Below are 16,483 nucleotides of genomic sequence, written 5' to 3'. Positions count from 1 at the left end.
AGTTAACCTCTTAACCTTGTGTGCTACCAGCCCAGCTAAACCAGTTGTTAATTTTGGAACAAATGAGTGTAGTTTAATAAATTAAAACAAATGGGAGTAAGAAACTCTTGCCGTATATCAAATTGAGCTGAAGTCTACTTTACTAAAACGGTTGAAGGGCATTATCTTCTTGATGGGAAGTGAGCTCCCTTGTGGTTGGAGACTGTGCCATGACCTATTTTCACAACATTTTATCTTTTTGGTTTCAGGTTTTCAGTTTGGGAGCACAAGCTTATGCGAGTGTAGCTGTATCCTCCATAGCCGGCCAAGGGGTGATTTACACTGTTATTGTTAAGGATCTAGAGTTGAACACATCAGCAGCTTACACCCCTGCTCATACATATGGCTGCAGCTTCACTGACAAACTGGACAATTGCTACACTTTGAGTAAGTACTGAAATTGTTTACTTGGCTAATGGTTTGAACCACTCCAGTTTAACTGAATCTCTAGCTGGTTGTAACCTCTATCTTTAGCTAGGAGTAGATCTATGTTCCTACTCCTCCTCCTCCCTCTCATTTCCCTTTGGTCATCTGCCACTGCACCACCTCAAAGACTCTTTTTATATAAAACTTTTCAGCACCTTGATGTCCCAAAGCATTTTGCAGCCATTACCGGACTACTTTGTGCTGTAGGAATATGATGGCAAATTTTCATCCACCAAGTTCCTAAACTGCTCTTTCTTTCACCCGGCTCTCCAATCTCCTTTCCTTTGTTGATACTGGTCTTTTCAGAGAACTAGTTCAGTTTGGGGATCTCGACAGCAGCTGCTTTGCCTCGCCACTTCCTTTGTGCGGTTACTGAGCATTTCAAACTCCAGACAACATTTCCGGGCTGGCCTCTTTTCCATACTTCACCGCAAGTTCGCTTGGAAGGGATGAAGTATACAAGATCATTGGACGTCAAATTTAATCATTTATGCTGGGAGTTGTCGTTGCCCTGTTTAATTTTGCAAATAAAAATTCATGTGGGTATTAACATTTTTTAGTCCTGTCCTAATTTTCCGAAACATTTCCTGCTCCTAAATCTTGTGTTTGCACAAAAACATTCCATGGCAGGTAGATCTGTGGTCCTGCCAGTGTCAATGCTAACATGGCATGTTTAGGAAATATGAGGCCCTTCAGCCCCTTTACCCTGTTCAAACTGCACATGCATGCCATCAAAGCAGTGTTTTTTTTTTCAATGATTTGTCCTCATTCTCCATTCATCCTTCTTTCCCAGAGATGCAAAGTTGAGTACCCTCCTCGGCCGGTTGCATTTTGGCAGAAGAACCACTGCTGGAGAAAGCAGGATGATTTTTTTTTTTCTTTGATAAAGATGCAGATTAAATATTCATCTTTATTCTAACTGCCAGATCTGTTATCTCCTGATACTGAGAACCAGATTTTAAAACACCATGCTCTCCGTGCCGTATCTGCTGGTTTAATGTTATTTGGAGTGCTGAGTGTCTTGGGCAAGTGGAGAGTTTTCCATTTATCTTGTGCATTTTATAGATGGGGGATCAGCTTTGGGTAGTCGGGAGGCGAGTTACTTGCCACAGGATTCCCAGCCTCTGATCTGCTCTTGTAGCCATCGTTATGACCTGTGGATGAAGTTTTTTGTTTCTTTGATTTTTACTTCCAGCTGATTGGTTCAGTTGCTCCTCCTTCCTCCCTGCTAAATTCCTGTTTTAACAAGCAGGAAACTGCCAAAACATGTTGCTACACATGGGTGAAATAGTTCAAAGGTTCCTTCAGCTGTGTACGAAGGAGTCAGGTGACCAGATTAATTACTACATTACTCTGCACGACAGCAGACTAGAACCTTCAGTGGTAAGGTTATGACATGGTTCCAATTGATTTTACCGTTTGTGCATTTGTAAATTTAATCTTCCAGCTTGCGGGTTGGAAAGTGTGGGTATCCAAGTCCCAAGGTGATGAATAAACAAGTCTGGGTGCAGTTCTGCCTGGAGAGCACTAGCCTAGTCTTGAGATAGAACATAGAACATAGAACAGCACAGCACAGAACAGGCCCTTCGGCCCTCAATGTTGTGCCGAGCCATGATCACCCTACTCAAACCCACGTATCCACCCTATACCCGTAACCCAACAACCCCCCACCCCTTAACCTTACTTTTATTAGGACACTACGGGCAATTTAGCATGGCCAATCCACCTAACCCGCACATCTTTGGACTGTGGGAGGAAACCGGAGCACCCGGAGGAAACCCACGCACACAGGGGGAGGACGTGCAGACTCCACACAGACAGTGACCCAGCCGGGAATCGAACCTGGGACCCTGGAGCTGTGAAGCATTTATGCTAACCACCATGCTACCGTGCTGCCCCCAATAAAGCTTAAATGAGATCAACGTTGTGTTCACTCTCTCTTGTTGGTTTGGTGGTAGGCTGGGGACATTATAATTGCCATTGGGGAAAGTGTTGTGTGTAGTATTTGGCTTGTAATATTCACTTTGGAAACTCTGCAATTATCTGTCCTCATGATTTTTTTTTGTTTTTTTTTAGAACGAACTTCAACAAAAATATTTTTTGTTTCTGCCGGGCTTGTTGGATTATTTGTTTGCTTCTTTGGGCATAGATATCTAAAAATAGGTAAGTTCTAGTTCTGTTGCAGAGTGAATGCTATCAGTTGGGTTCTGCTTTGAAGGTTGCCACCTGCTGGACTGTTGCTTCAGCCAGCAATAAAATAATGACCAGTGTGAATGATGCAAACGTTCTCCTTCTGCAGGGTGTAGGGTAACTGGCCTGGACATGGCTCCTTCTGCAGGGTGTAGGGTAACTGGCCTGGACATGGCTCCTTCTGCAGGGTGCAGGGTAACTGGCCTGGACACTAGGCGGTGTCCTTCACTTTTCACATAGCAAGTGCTCAATTTTGTGCTTGACACCTTGTTAAGGTGTATTGACTTTGAAGGAGATGTAATGGCAGAGATCCAGGATGATTGAGGGCCATTGCATAAACTGGGGGAAGGAGAGCAGATTTGAGGGGATTTTATTTATTTGTTCATGATGAATGTTTGTTTGAAGTATTTGGTTGGGTCGTTCGAGAAACTATTCCCTCTGGAAAGAGGCAGAACCTTAAAAGGAAAGCCAGTCTGCTCGGGGTTGATGTCAGGAAGCACTTCACAGAAAAGGGAGTGGAAATCTGGAACATTCTTTTCCAAAGACTGTTTATTTCTGGATATGGGGACAGGATGAGAGTTATGGAACTCAGCCTAGACCTCTTTGGTCAAGTGGCTAGTTTCTATCTTGGACACTAATTTTAAACCGGTTAAATGCAGATACAAGTCCCAGCTTTCCACCAGACCATATCGAGCTGAAGGGGCACTGCTTATAGCGAGCTAACCTCTGGGTCTCCAAGTTGAATAACGTGTTTGTGTTACAGAATTGTTCTTCATGGGATTCATTTTCCTGGGATTTCTGGCCTTCATTCTTATTGTACGATTGCTTGTGCTGGATTATGATGGTAAGTGAATTAAGAACATAAGAACATAAGAACTAGGAGCAGGAGTAGGCCATCTGGCCCCTCGAGCCTGCTCCGCCATTCAATTAGATCATGGCTGATCTTTTGTGGACTCAGCTCCACTTTCCGGCCCGAACACCATAACCCTTAATCCCTTTATTCTTCAAAAAACTATCTATCTTTACCTTAAAAACATGTAATGAAGGAGCCTCAACTGCTTCACTGGGCAAGGAATTCCATAGATTCACAACCCTTTGGGTGAAGAAGTTCCTCCTAAACTCAGTCCTAAATCTACTTCCCCTTATTTTGAGTCTATGCCCCCTAGTTCTGCTGTCACCCGCCAGTGGGGAATACTGAACAGTCTTCTGTTTTACATACAAAACAGAGTTTATGCAAAATACACCAGAGACAAAGGTATGTTTTGCAGGTGGAATGAGGGGAAACGTGATCTAAATAGTCCACTTTTTAAAGAAGGTTCAGGAACAGAGGTGGTTGTGTTTACACAAATCTTGCGTGGCAGGACAGATTGAAAAGGCCATTTGTCTTTTCTAGTGTTCTTGAAAGCCTTAGGTTTTTTAAAAAAAGGGCTAAACTTTTTTTTAAAAAAAAAGAAAAAGACTGGTTCAGCCTCAGCTGGCATAGTGTCCAATTCTGGGCACAACTTTCAGAAGGATGGAGGACTGTGCAGTGGAGATGTACTAGGATGGTGCCAGGGATGAGGGCCTACACTTCCACTGAGACACTCGAGCAACTGCGATTGCTCTCATTTTAGAGCAGAGGTGGTAAAAATTTTGATGAAATAAATGGATTGCTCTACCCTAGAGCTCGCAAGACAGTCTGGAAGGCTATCGCTAATCATTTTCATGGTCTTGAATCTAAAATGCACAAATTGGTTGAACAGCTAATGTGGGTGCAAAACAAAACCTTGTCCTATATCGTACACTTAATAGAGAGCTGAACTTGGTGCCGTTAACCCAAGTTGACCTGGGGTGAGTTGGTTGTTTTATTTGAAGCTGACCTTTCATGGCGGCTTTTTATCTTCAATCGGGATTTGACTGTTGCTGCTGAGACAGAATACCAAACTAATCAAATAGCTGCATGGTCCTTGTGTGCCATTAATTGCCCATGTGGATCCTTGTCTGAAGAATTATTAAATCATCACATTGAAGGAGTTTGTATTAAGACTTGCTCTTTCACTATTCCAGATGAAACTCTTGTCAGGGGATAGTTGAGCACAAGTTGGCCTATTATGTCTGCTGGCTCTCTGAGCAACGCCACTCCTTGGAGATAGGCTGAGGCTTTGCAGTCCCTCAAGTCTGCTCTTCCATAACTGATCTTTATCTTAATCCCATTTATCTGCTTTTATTTTTTAAAAAGTGTGCAAGAACATGCACTTATTTTGTCATTTACAATAAAGTAGATGCCTTGATCCACTGAGCTTGACTGTATGAGTGCAATAATTTTCAGAATTGTGCTTCTCTTGCTGATATAAAGGTACATCAGTCTGGAATTGTTTTGGATACAAGTCCCTGAAGCTCAATTTTCTGCACTCCTCGCCCACTTCTTGCCTTCTGCCCACCCTAAGAGTCAATTAAATCTAATGCTTTACTAGAATTTATCCACATGCATTTTACCTTGTTTTTTTTTGATATATGTTTTTTATTCAGTTTTCATGTTTTATATTGAACAAATTACAAATTGTTAGAGAGAGACACGCAAAAATTAACATATATATTTACAGGTAAGCATCTTCGTAATAATAACTGTGGCCTCTTTCCCCCCCCCCCCCCCCCCCCCCCCCCCCCCCCCCCCCCCCCCCCCCCCCCCCCCCCCCCCCCCCCCCCCCCCCCTTTAGCCGGCATACATATTTTACATTCCCCAATATGGCCGAGGCACATGTTTATTGGCATTTATTTAGTTTGGTTTTGGGCCTTAGCTAGCCATCAAACCCCCGTAACAAACCCGTAGGCCCCCCCCCCCCCCCCCGGGCTACCTTCCCCCGATTCCCGTCCATTTTCCCCTGATTCTTGGCCACCCGACTATTCTTCCTCTTGTACGTTGGCCACAAACAGGTCCCGGAACAGTTGCATGAATGGCTCCCACGTTCTGTGGAAGCCGTCGTCCGACCCTCGGATGGCGAATTTGATTTTCTCCATTTGGAGAGATTCCGAGAGGTCGGCCAGCCAGCCTGCAGCTCTGGGCGGTGCTGCTGACCGCCAGCCAAACAGGATTCTACGGCGGGCGATCAGGGAGGCAAAGGCAAGGGCGTCCGCCCTCCTCCCCAGGAATAGACCTGGCTGGTCTGAAACCCCGAAGACCGCCACTATCGGGCATGGCTCCACCCTCACCCCCACCACTTTGGACAAAGCCTTGAAGAAGGCTGTCCAGTACTCCACAAGTCTGGGGCAAGACCAGAACATGTGGGCGTGGTTGGCCGGGCCTCTTTGGCACCATTCACATCTGTCCTCCACCTCCGGGAAGAACCTACTCATACGGTTTCTTGTTAAGTGGGCTCTATGTACCACTTTTAGTTGCGTCAGGCTGAGCCTTGCACACGTGGAGGTGGAGTTGACCCTATGCAGTGCTTCGCTCCAGAGTCCCCCACCCTATCTCCATCCCCAGGTCGTCCTCTCATTTCCTTCTTGTTGCGTCCAGTACGGTGTCGTCCCTTTCTACCAGTCGGTCATACATGTCGCTACAGTTCCCTTTCTCTAGGATACTTGCGTCCAGTAGGTCTTCCAGTAGTGTCTGTCGTGGCGGTTGTGGGTACGTCCTTGTCTCCTTTCGTAGGAAGTTTTTGAGTTGTAGGTACCGTAGCTCGTTCCCCCCAGCTAGCCGAAATTTCATTTTACCTTGTTAATACAGCACAATTAAATCTATTGATTGTGTAGTTCTCATTTAAGAGCCTTCTCTGTTTTTGTTTGCTCAGTGGTTTTGGGCCTGGTAGCAGTCACGGGATGTTTTGGTGGGAGTTTACTGGTGATTTGTTGGTGGCGATCCGGCTCTGTTGTATTCTGCATGATGGTCGTTGGGCTCGTGCTGGGATTTTTGCTGTCATCTCTGATCTTCTTTACACCGTTGGGTGAGTAATTCAAGAACAATCTAGCTGAGCCTGATCTTTATCCAAGATACAGAATTTTGATTGTAAAGTTTGCTTTGGTGTCGAAACTTCAACAGTTTTCTTTTTTTTTTCTTTTGCCTTTCAGGAAACATTAAAGTCTTCAATAATGATGCTGTCTTCTGGGTGACCTTTACAAGTGTGACTTTACTTGTACCTCTGATATTCTTCAGCTGCCCAAGACCAGTAGGTTCCTCTCTTTATACTGTGGTCAAATGCACAAACATCTGCTCTGAGCTCAAGCTAGTAACTGTAGATTTCTTGTTAGTATCCCTCCAGCTGGGAGAGAGATTCCCCCTCTAGCCTTCTGAACCAACTGCTTCTATTGTGTGCTGCCTTCTCTCTCTACCCATCTCCAACTGCAGTCAAATTAGATGAACTAAGACTTAAAAGCTTCTCTACTTTACCAGGCTCCAGTTGCTAAGCTGCCACTACTGGCTTGTTTATTCTTGCCGTAGTCCTCAAAGCGCAATAGAATCGCAGTTGCAACTTAACCAGCCCCCACACATAGGGACACCTTTGTCCAGCATGAATCTAACTATAGGTTTTTATCCTGCCAGATACTGAAACATTAAATTGAACACAGTTAAACTGAGCCCCCAAGTCACCTAACCTCTTTGCATTTAGAAAGTATTCTGCTCTCTTATTTTGGTCCAAAATGGATAACCTCACACTTGATTTACATTAAATTACATCTGCCACAATTTTGCCCATTTGCCTAGTCTGTTAAAATCTGCTTGCAATTTTATGCTATCTTTTAGACTGCATACAATGCAGCCTAACGTTGTATTGTCATCAAATTTGGATATCTGACTTTCTATGCCATCATCCATAAATGTCTCTCCCGACTATAGACCAAATAGTGTCCCATCTGGCCTGTCTTGTGGCTCTGGTACCTCCCAAGTTGCTCTAAAATATTAAATCTTGGCAAACATTAAAAAGAAATTCCAATTAGTGTGACCAATCGCCTATCCTGCACATCTTGGGTTTGTGTGGGTGAGACCCACACAGATACTGAGAGAATGTGCAAACTCCACACGGACAGTGTCACCACACTGCCCCGTTTCTTTTTCAGACATCTCCACGTTTGGTTGACTGCAATTAGTTGACAACGTGATCTCCATCAATATGTCTACAACAGATCCAGACATGAAGTGAGGAAAAAAAAATCCCGAGCGGAGGAGAGATTCAGGAACCATAGTTCCTGAATTACCGGAGTTGCATTAATTCACTAACTACATCTCAAATTGTAAGATATCCCAACCAATTTCCAAAAATCTCACTGATATGCATGCCACAGCACATTGGAAGGTTTTTAAATATTTTTCACATTTTTAGTGTTTAATTGTTTTTTTTTTTGTTTCTAGTTGAACATAATGACATGCGGATTCATTGGTTCCTACACAGTGATCCTAGCAGTCCATAACTTTGTGTATACCAGCCTTGCCTACATCACACTAAACATTCTTAAACGAGCACTCAATGAAAACTTCAACAGCGCTTACACAGATGTACCTTTCCAGATGAATGGTAAGTGTTGAGATGCAGCAATAGGGCTGTAATTTTTGAGAACCTTTTTTACCAGAAAGTCACATTCTGATAGAACTTGAGAATGAAAAGATTTTTAGTCTCGTGATTAGTTTGGCTTTTCAACCTGTTCTGAATTCGGTAATGCTTTGGTGGTAAATTCACTAAGTTCCATTTTTTTAAGAAAAAGTTATTGCAAGAAACTTCCTCTGAAGAGAAACTGTGGATGCTAAGCCTTTTGTGGGAGAGTTGGGGCAGGATGTCTGAAGGCCTGGTTGAAACTTTGAAGAGGCTTTTAAAGGTGGTTGTGGTAATAGTAAAGGGCTTCAAGAAGGGAGCTGAGAGTAGGGCTGAGGCTTGGCCAACAAAGGGGGTGAGGGAACATAGTGCACAAAAGTTTAATTGGACCAGCAATAGCATATGCTTCAAGTATTGAGTCAAACTGTTGTAGATTCAAGTTCCACTCTAAAATCCTGATCACTTAATCTGGGCTGGCACTTCAGATGCGGATTGAAATAAAGACTTGGGATGCCCATTGGGTGGGCATGGGGAAGCTGGAGGCACACGTCCAGCACATTCCCAGGAATTGTTCTGAGCAATAAAATTAACAGGACTTGTTGGCTAAGAAAGGACTCTGTCACCAGCCAAATAAAGGTAAAACCACCCATACCACTCATTAAATCCTAGAATGATGGTTGTAATGAATGGAGGTGGAGTGCTCAGCCATCATTGTGATGATCCTATGTAACTTGAGGAAAGTCGAGAGGCATGCTAGGACTGTAACAAGGCACACTTTAAAAGAAGGTTACTACTAAGAGGTTACTAATGGAATACCAATGTTTCAACTTGTATTTGTGTGCAGCAGCATCTTTAATGCCCCAATGTGCTCCATGGGCACAATGAAACTAAACTGAGTCACAAGAAGCTATTGGGGCAGGTGAGAAACCTTGATCGCCAAGTTGGGTTTTGGGGAGTCTCTAAGGAGAGGAATAGAGGCAGGGAAGGAATTCCTGTGCTTTGGATTCCAGGCAGCTGGAGGCAAAGCTACCAATCATAGAGTAATTTAAAATCTGGGATAATTGAAAGGCCAGAATTAGGAGCACCAATATATTTTTTTATAAATATTTTTATTGTCCATTTTCACATTTTCTTCAGAATTTACACCCCACCAACAAACCGTAAACATTTACGAATACAATGTCAATCCCCTTATCAACAACGACGACCCATCTGACAATATAAGCATCAAATAAAACCAAACCTCCCAAGGTGGGAAAAGAAAAAGGAATTGGGAATCGCCTATTGTCACCATTGACATGTACAGTCCACCCCCCCCCCCCCCCCCCAAATATTCAATCCCATCCAATTCCCGAAAGAGTACCATGAATGGCACCCATGAATTGTAGACACCCCAGACTCCTCCCCTCCACTTCCTCTTGTAAACTCCTTCCCCCAACTTTTCACCTCGGCTAGACTCTCTGAAACCTGTTCGACCAGGCTCCAATGGCCGCAGCCCCCCACCCCCACCTCGCTCCCATTCACTGGCCGTCTTAAACCGGCCAGCGTGGAGACCCCTGCCTGGGTCTCCAAGCATACACACCCAAGTCCCAAAGAACCATCATTGCAAATGAAAGTCCCATCTCTTCCCTTGTCCAAATATGTACAGCGTCGACTCGTTTAGTACATGCACCAACACGCAGTGAAAAAATAAAGTTCCATGAGGCTACATCGGTACACAACCATTTCTCAATTCTGCCACAGTCCTTCTGCCTTCCCAAACTCCTCAATTTCTTTCACTGTCCCAAAATAAAAGTCCTCAACTTAGCTGGATATACTATGCCACACCATCTTGCTCATGTACAGTGCCTTCTTTACCCGGCTGAAGGCAGCACGTCTCCTCGCCAGCTCCACCGTAAAGTCCTGGTATGTGTATACCAGCTCCAGTCCACTGCACCACCCGCTTCTGCTTTGCCCAGCACAGGACTTTCGACTTCACGCTATACCTATGGAAACAGAGTTACTACTCTTGGCGGCTCACTTACCTTTGGTATAGGCCTCCACGACCGATGAGCTCAATCCAGTTCATATTGGGAGGGATCATTCCCCTGAAAATGAAAATCGCTTATTGTCACAAGTGGGCTTCAAATTAAGTTACTGTGAAAAGTCCCTAGACTCCACATTCCGGTGCCTGTTTGGGGAGCTGGTACGGGAATTGAACCATGCTGCTGGCCTGCCTGGGTCTGCTTTCAAAACCAGCAATTTAGCCCTGTGCTAAACCAGCCCCCTCCCCCAATAGCTTTGCCAACATCATGGCAAAATACTCTTGTCGGCCTTCGGGCAGACCCACAATCCTCCGATTTGTTGCCTGGATCTGTTCCAGGTCTTCCATTTTGGCTGGCAGATACTTGTTGGTCTCTATCACCCTCCATAACTCCTTCCCCATCGAGGTGAGTTGGTCACTGTGCTGCGATAATGCCTCTTCCACTTCTTTCGGTGTCTCACCTTGCTCTTGCACCTCCGCTGCTGTGCTTGATACCTTTGCCCTCACCGGGGCAATCGCCTCCTCCACCAGCACTTTCAATACCGCCCCCATCGCCGCCTTCTTCATCACTTCATGTGTTCCAGCCTCCGCTTTCCTTACAGTTCCTGCGCTGACTTTTTCACTTCCCGGCAGACTTTCATTGACCCCCTTTTTCACGGCCGTTTTTCTCCGAAACTTGGACATTTCTCCTCCCTGTGCCTTACAGCCTTGTCAGCCTCCGTTGCCCTCGGGACCAGGTGTTGAAACTCCGAAATTCCTATTCCCAAGCGGGAGCCCTCCAGTGTGCGGCTGCCTCCCGCCCACCGGCACCGGAAGTCAGAGCACCAATATCTTGGAAGGCTGTGGGGCTGGAGGGAATTTAAAACCATTGAGAATTCTTTTGAGGTGTTGCTTGATCAGGAGCCAGAGAATGTCATCAAGCATTGGGGGGAGATGTGTGAAAGGGACTTAGTGCAGGGGCACAGGTAGCAGAGTTGTTCATGATCTAAACTGGCTACCCAAGCGTGCATTGGAATTGTCAAATCTGGAGGTAATGAAGCCATGGATAAAGGTTTAGCAGCAGCATTGGGTCACATTATGGAGGTGGAAGTAAGAGCTCTTGGTAATGGTGCAGATATGTGGTCAGGATCTCACTTCTGGTATAAATGGCACCAAGGTTGCAAACAATCTGGTGCAGTCTCAGTTGGCAGCACAATGGCTAGCACAGTTACTTCACCACTCCAGGGTCCCAGGTTCAATTCCCAGCTTGGGTCACTGTCTGGAGTCTGCACATTCTCACCGTGTTTGCGTGGGTTTCCTCCAGGTGCTCTGGTTTCCTCCCACAATCCAAAGATGTGCAGGTTAGGTGAATTGGCTATGCTAAATTGCCTGCGGTTAGGTGGGGTTATGGGGATAGGATGGAGCTGTGGGCTTGGGTAGGGTGCTCTTTACAAGGGCTGATGCAGACTCGATGGGCCGAGTGGCCTCCTTCTGCACTGCAAATTCTATGACAACGTGAGGAATGGAGTCGGTAGCTAGGGAGTAAAAGTTTACAAATTATTACTCCAGCCTCCCCATGTTGAAGAGATTTCTGCTAATTTGAGTGCTGGATGTCAAATGAGCAGTTTTCCATGCCAGTGTGGAGGAGGTGGTGGTCAGCTTGGTGTTATCTGCATTCCTACAGAAACATATGAAAAATTTCAGATTTCAAAGGGAAGTATTTAAATGAGAAATTAGGGGGGGGGGGGGGGGGCATTGGGGTGCAAGGATAAATCTTTGGCCGACTAGAGCTAACTGTGCAGGAGCAGGAAGAGAAGCCGTTGCAAATGAGATTCTGGCTATTGGATAAGAATGGTAGTGAGAACAGGCCCAATCTTCTGGACAGTCATGGTGAGGTATTGGGAGGATGGTATGGGCTGGGGAGGTTGTCATTTGTGACTTGTAATGCGGCAGCCACATAAACTAAAAGGGATTAAAAGATGGTGTTCAATCTGACAAAGGAGAAAAACGTGTAACCCATAGTAATCTGTTCCAGAGGCTTTAATAAAATAAAATTTGTCTTCTGAAGACACTTCGATGTGTGGCTGGGTTGTCAAAGGATGTTTTACAGGAGACTTGCTCATGTACAATTATTATTGATATGAATATAAAAATACAGGCATCGGGGGGTTTTCAAGCTGGAGGAATAATGATTCTTCTGGTTGTGGGACACTATCAACTTGCAGCTGATAAAAATTAGAACATGAACATGAATTAGAAGACAATATGGCCCCATAAGCCAAGTACTTTCCTGCCACTCTCGCATTTCCCTTAATTGCCTGAGATGAAAAATCTGTCCTTTCCAGCCTTGAATATATGCAACAATACTACATCCATAACACCCTGGAATCGAGAATTCCAAAGATTCACAATGCATTTGAGTAAAGAAATTTCTCTTCATCCTAATCATAGGGAAGGAGACCAACCCTCTGAAAGAGCACTCTACCTAGGCCCACTCTCTCGCCCTATCCCTGTAATCCTGCAACCCCAATTAACCATTCGACATGAAGGAGCAATTTAGCATGGGTAATCCGCACATCTTTGGGAGGAAATCTGAGCACATCAAGGAAACCCACACAGACTCTGAGAGAGAGTGCAAACTCCACACAAGTTGCCCAAGGTCAGAATCAAACGCAGGTCCTGGTGCTGTGAGGCTAATGGTGATGAGCACTGTGCCATCATGCTGTCCCATGTCCTAAATGTGGTCCTTGCAGTCCTAAATGATCAACCCCTTCTGATGTGTTCTAGATGCCCAGCGGTGGAGGGCGGGGGAAGAGAGAACCTCCCATGTTTACCCAAGCCCCTTCAGAATCTTTCATTTTAAATGCGATCACCTCATTCTTTTAAACTCCAGAGAATATAAACATACTTTACTCAGCATCTTCTCATAGGTCAACCTAACCCATCCCAGGAACCAATTCCAATTTAGTAAACCATTACTGGATCATCTCGTGTGGAAGTCTATCCTTAGATGTGGAAACCAAAATTGCACTTTTTTCCCTCCGCAAAGCCCTGCACAATTGTAGCAAGATGATGTTTGAAAGATGTGTGATGAGATGAACATTAGAACAGATTTTGTTTTGGGGTGGCAGTGGTTAGCTCTGGAACTACAGCGCTGAGGACCTGCGTTTGAATCCCAGCCCTGGGTCACTGTCCGTGTGGTTCTCCCCATGTCTTTGTGGGTTTCACCCCCACAACACACAGATGTGCAGGTTAGGTGGATTGGCCATGCTAAATTTCCCCTTTATTGGGGGAAAAAATAATTAGGTACTCTAAATTTTAAAAATATTTTTTTGTTTTGTATGGAGAATTTGTTTGGAGTTGGGGGAACAGAATGTATCTTAGATTTTTAGAATGGGAGGCATCTGTTAAATTGGTGGGATTGAAGTTCAGTTTCCTCTTTCAGGAAGGATGTTGGAGCAAGCAGGGAACCTGAGAAATTGGGAGATGTTCTTCAAAAGAAATGAAAGAGCAGAATTACACCTTTGGTGTAATATAGCTGTAAATGGGCTGAATGGCCCCTCCTGTGTCTACATATTTTTAAATTACTCAAAGCACTGGTTTCCTCTTAAACTGGCCTGTTTTTGCCATCTAGTGTCCAGATTTGCTTGCGATATTAGATCATCCTGCTGAAAATACACATTGAAATTAAATTGTTTTCTAATTGCACTGATGGTGTTAATGTTGTATCAACAGCTTTGGAGAATTATACAGTAGACATACGTTGAGTCATGGGTGAGATGAGAATATTTTATATAGTTATAATCTGGAATGTGCTGCCAGAAGTGGTGGTGGCAGATTCAATAGTAACTTTCAAAAGGAAAATGGGATCAAATTTGAAAGAGCTATCCATTAGTCCTACTCCCTGCTGTCGTCTTAGCCATACAAAGTGAGCTTAGGCTGAATGGAATTGCTGTTGATTGTACATTTCTCCTCTGTATTGTAAACACCTTTTTTTTTGTTTCTAATTCAGATTATATTTTAATATCCGTATGGGTGGTCTTACTGGTAAGTGGAATAGTGTTCCAGTTTCACCGTGAAAAGGACCAGCCCATCTTCCCATCTAATCCGTACCAAACCTGGAAACGTGATAGGGAGCGCCGTCAAACTAACGTCTTGGATCCCAGTCACCACATTCCTCCAATCAAGGATCGGATGAAGAGCGTGCTGACTGATGTCAAGCAGCTCTTCATTAAACAGCAGCCAGCGGGTGAACAGACACCATTGCTCCTTTAGACTGCAAAGCACAGACATTCAGGATGTGGCTGTCTTTTCCTTGTATTTTACAGCCGTAAATCAGTGCCGACCTGCCAGTTCACGTTTTGAATTGGGAATCCAAAAAGTAGGCATTCCTAAAGCAGTGTTAATTTTGTTACTAATTTTCAATCTTCAGTGTGCTAAAATCTATTGGATTGCCTCAAAGGATTAATTAGTCCTATCTTGTAACCTGATTTTAGGCTGAACTGTGTGATTGGCTACATAATGGTCATGAAAACTGCACTGAATCCTGAGAACATTTGAGTATCAAGTTCATCTTTGAAAATGGCAAACCAGTTATAATGGGTGGTGGTGGTTGGCTGGCTGCATGGAGCTTGTACAAGATGTTTTTTTCCTTTCGCCTCTGGTTATTTGCACATTAGTATGTTTTTAATAGAAACAAGAATCTAGGATATCCTGGGGAAAAGTCGGTCCTTCTAAGGATTCACGTTTGTCACTCTTAACTAGTGATAACCAAGCACTTAAGAGCTGTTAGGGTTTGTATGTAGTCAAGGAAATTCAAGACTTGCACAGTGCAATGCACATTTAAATACCTCATTGAGTTCTAGAACAATTTCTGATCTACAAATTTTTAATAAAATTTAGTCCTCTGAAAGTTCTTAAAATCAAACTTTATTCTGTTTTCACTTTCAGTCCTAATTGTAATCTTTGGGAAGTTATTATCATGTGACTTAACTATTTTGTACTCAGCTTCATAATTGAGTGAATTTTGGCTAAATTAAAATTAATTATGCCATAGATTTCTTCAACTAAGGATTCACCTCTTATTTACCCAGTATTAACTTGTCAGCTATCAGGTGCTTGCATCGGTCAAACATTGAACAGTAGGGCAGCACGGTGGCGTAGTGGTAGCACTGCAGTCTCACGGCACCGAGGTCCCAGCTTCAATCCCGGCTCTGGGCCACTGTCCATGTGGAGTTTGCACATTCTCCCCCCAACCAAAAGATGTGCAAGGTAGGTGGATTGAACACACTAAATTTCCCCTTAATTGGAAAAAATGAATTGGGTACTCTTAAATTTATATTAAAAAAATATTGAACAGTTTCCCTTTTTTAAACCCTCCAGTAGCCTGGCTTAATTCGACCTAAGATGAATTGGATGGGAAACGGAGATAATGTTGCAAATGATGCATTTGATGCATTGTTGTTTCTAATCTCCACTGAAATGATTGAAAAAGATTCTATTCTAAAATTTATTTGAATCCCAGCACACAGCTGGAAAGTGTTAACATAAAGTACCTTCATTATGTGCCCTCCTTGCAGTGAACCTGGGTAACAAGTGAGCATAGCTGTGGTACTGATTGGAGTGTATTCTAGAATTGGGAATGCACATGTTTTATAGTGAATAATGCAAATAAAATATATTTAACACTTGAAGCAATGGTTTGTATTGTATAGGTTTTCTACTGTGGATATGATTAAAATATTTGATATATTTGTTGGTGAGTTTTAATTATTTGTCCTTGCCTCTTTCACTAAGAAATTTACATTTGGCAACTTTGTCCCAATCAATGAACGTGCAAAGATGTTACTTTAATGGAGTTTATTGTAATTTGTGAAGCAGGCTTGTGGGATGTCGTGTGCGTGTGGTTAAATTAAACTGAAGCCGACTGCAAGGTTAGAAAATCAACGGGTCCAAGTGAGAATGGCAGGCATTTTAAGTCAATAGGGCTGAGATGAATGTGTATATAAAGAGCAAGAGTGGCTAGGGTTGGAGGACAGTACACCTGAGGACAGGGTAGGGAATCTGTGTGTGGAACCAGAAGAAATGGGTGAGGTACTGAATGAATACTTTGCATCAGTATTCACCAGAGAGAAGGACTTGGTTGAGTCTGGGGAGGGGTGTGTAGATAATCTGGGTCATACTGAGATAAAAGGTGTTGTTGGGTGTCTTTTAGAAGTCCCCAGGGCCTGATGGGATCTATCCCAGAATATAGAGGGAGGAAATTGCTGGGGCCTTGACTGAAATCCTTGTGTCCTAAGGCTCCAGGTGAGGTCCCAGAGGA

General features: G+C 43.9%; 1 protein-coding gene across 1 annotated transcript in view; it reads left to right on the top strand.

The window, feature by feature from the left end:
- tm7sf3 (transmembrane 7 superfamily member 3) overlaps positions 1 to 15,912 on the top strand; it is a 60,266-nt gene extending 44,354 nt beyond the window's left edge. The window contains exons 6-12 of the mRNA XM_038781173.1: positions 249 to 426; positions 2,542 to 2,628; positions 3,419 to 3,499; positions 6,426 to 6,578; positions 6,703 to 6,800; positions 7,982 to 8,144; positions 14,174 to 15,912. Coding sequence (XP_038637101.1) covers positions 249 to 426; positions 2,542 to 2,628; positions 3,419 to 3,499; positions 6,426 to 6,578; positions 6,703 to 6,800; positions 7,982 to 8,144; positions 14,174 to 14,436 — 1,023 coding nt within the window. The 3' untranslated portion in view covers positions 14,437 to 15,912. The remainder of the gene's footprint in view (positions 1 to 248; positions 427 to 2,541; positions 2,629 to 3,418; positions 3,500 to 6,425; positions 6,579 to 6,702; positions 6,801 to 7,981; positions 8,145 to 14,173) is intronic.
- The last annotated feature ends 571 nt before the right edge of the window (positions 15,913 to 16,483 follow it).

This window comes from Scyliorhinus canicula, chromosome 20, assembly GCF_902713615.1.
Source record: "Scyliorhinus canicula chromosome 20, sScyCan1.1, whole genome shotgun sequence".
In the NCBI taxonomy this organism is placed as follows: Eukaryota; Metazoa; Chordata; class Chondrichthyes; order Carcharhiniformes; family Scyliorhinidae; genus Scyliorhinus; species Scyliorhinus canicula.
Note: the sequence above shows the minus strand (reverse complement) of the source record. Positions and strands in the feature narration are given on the sequence as shown.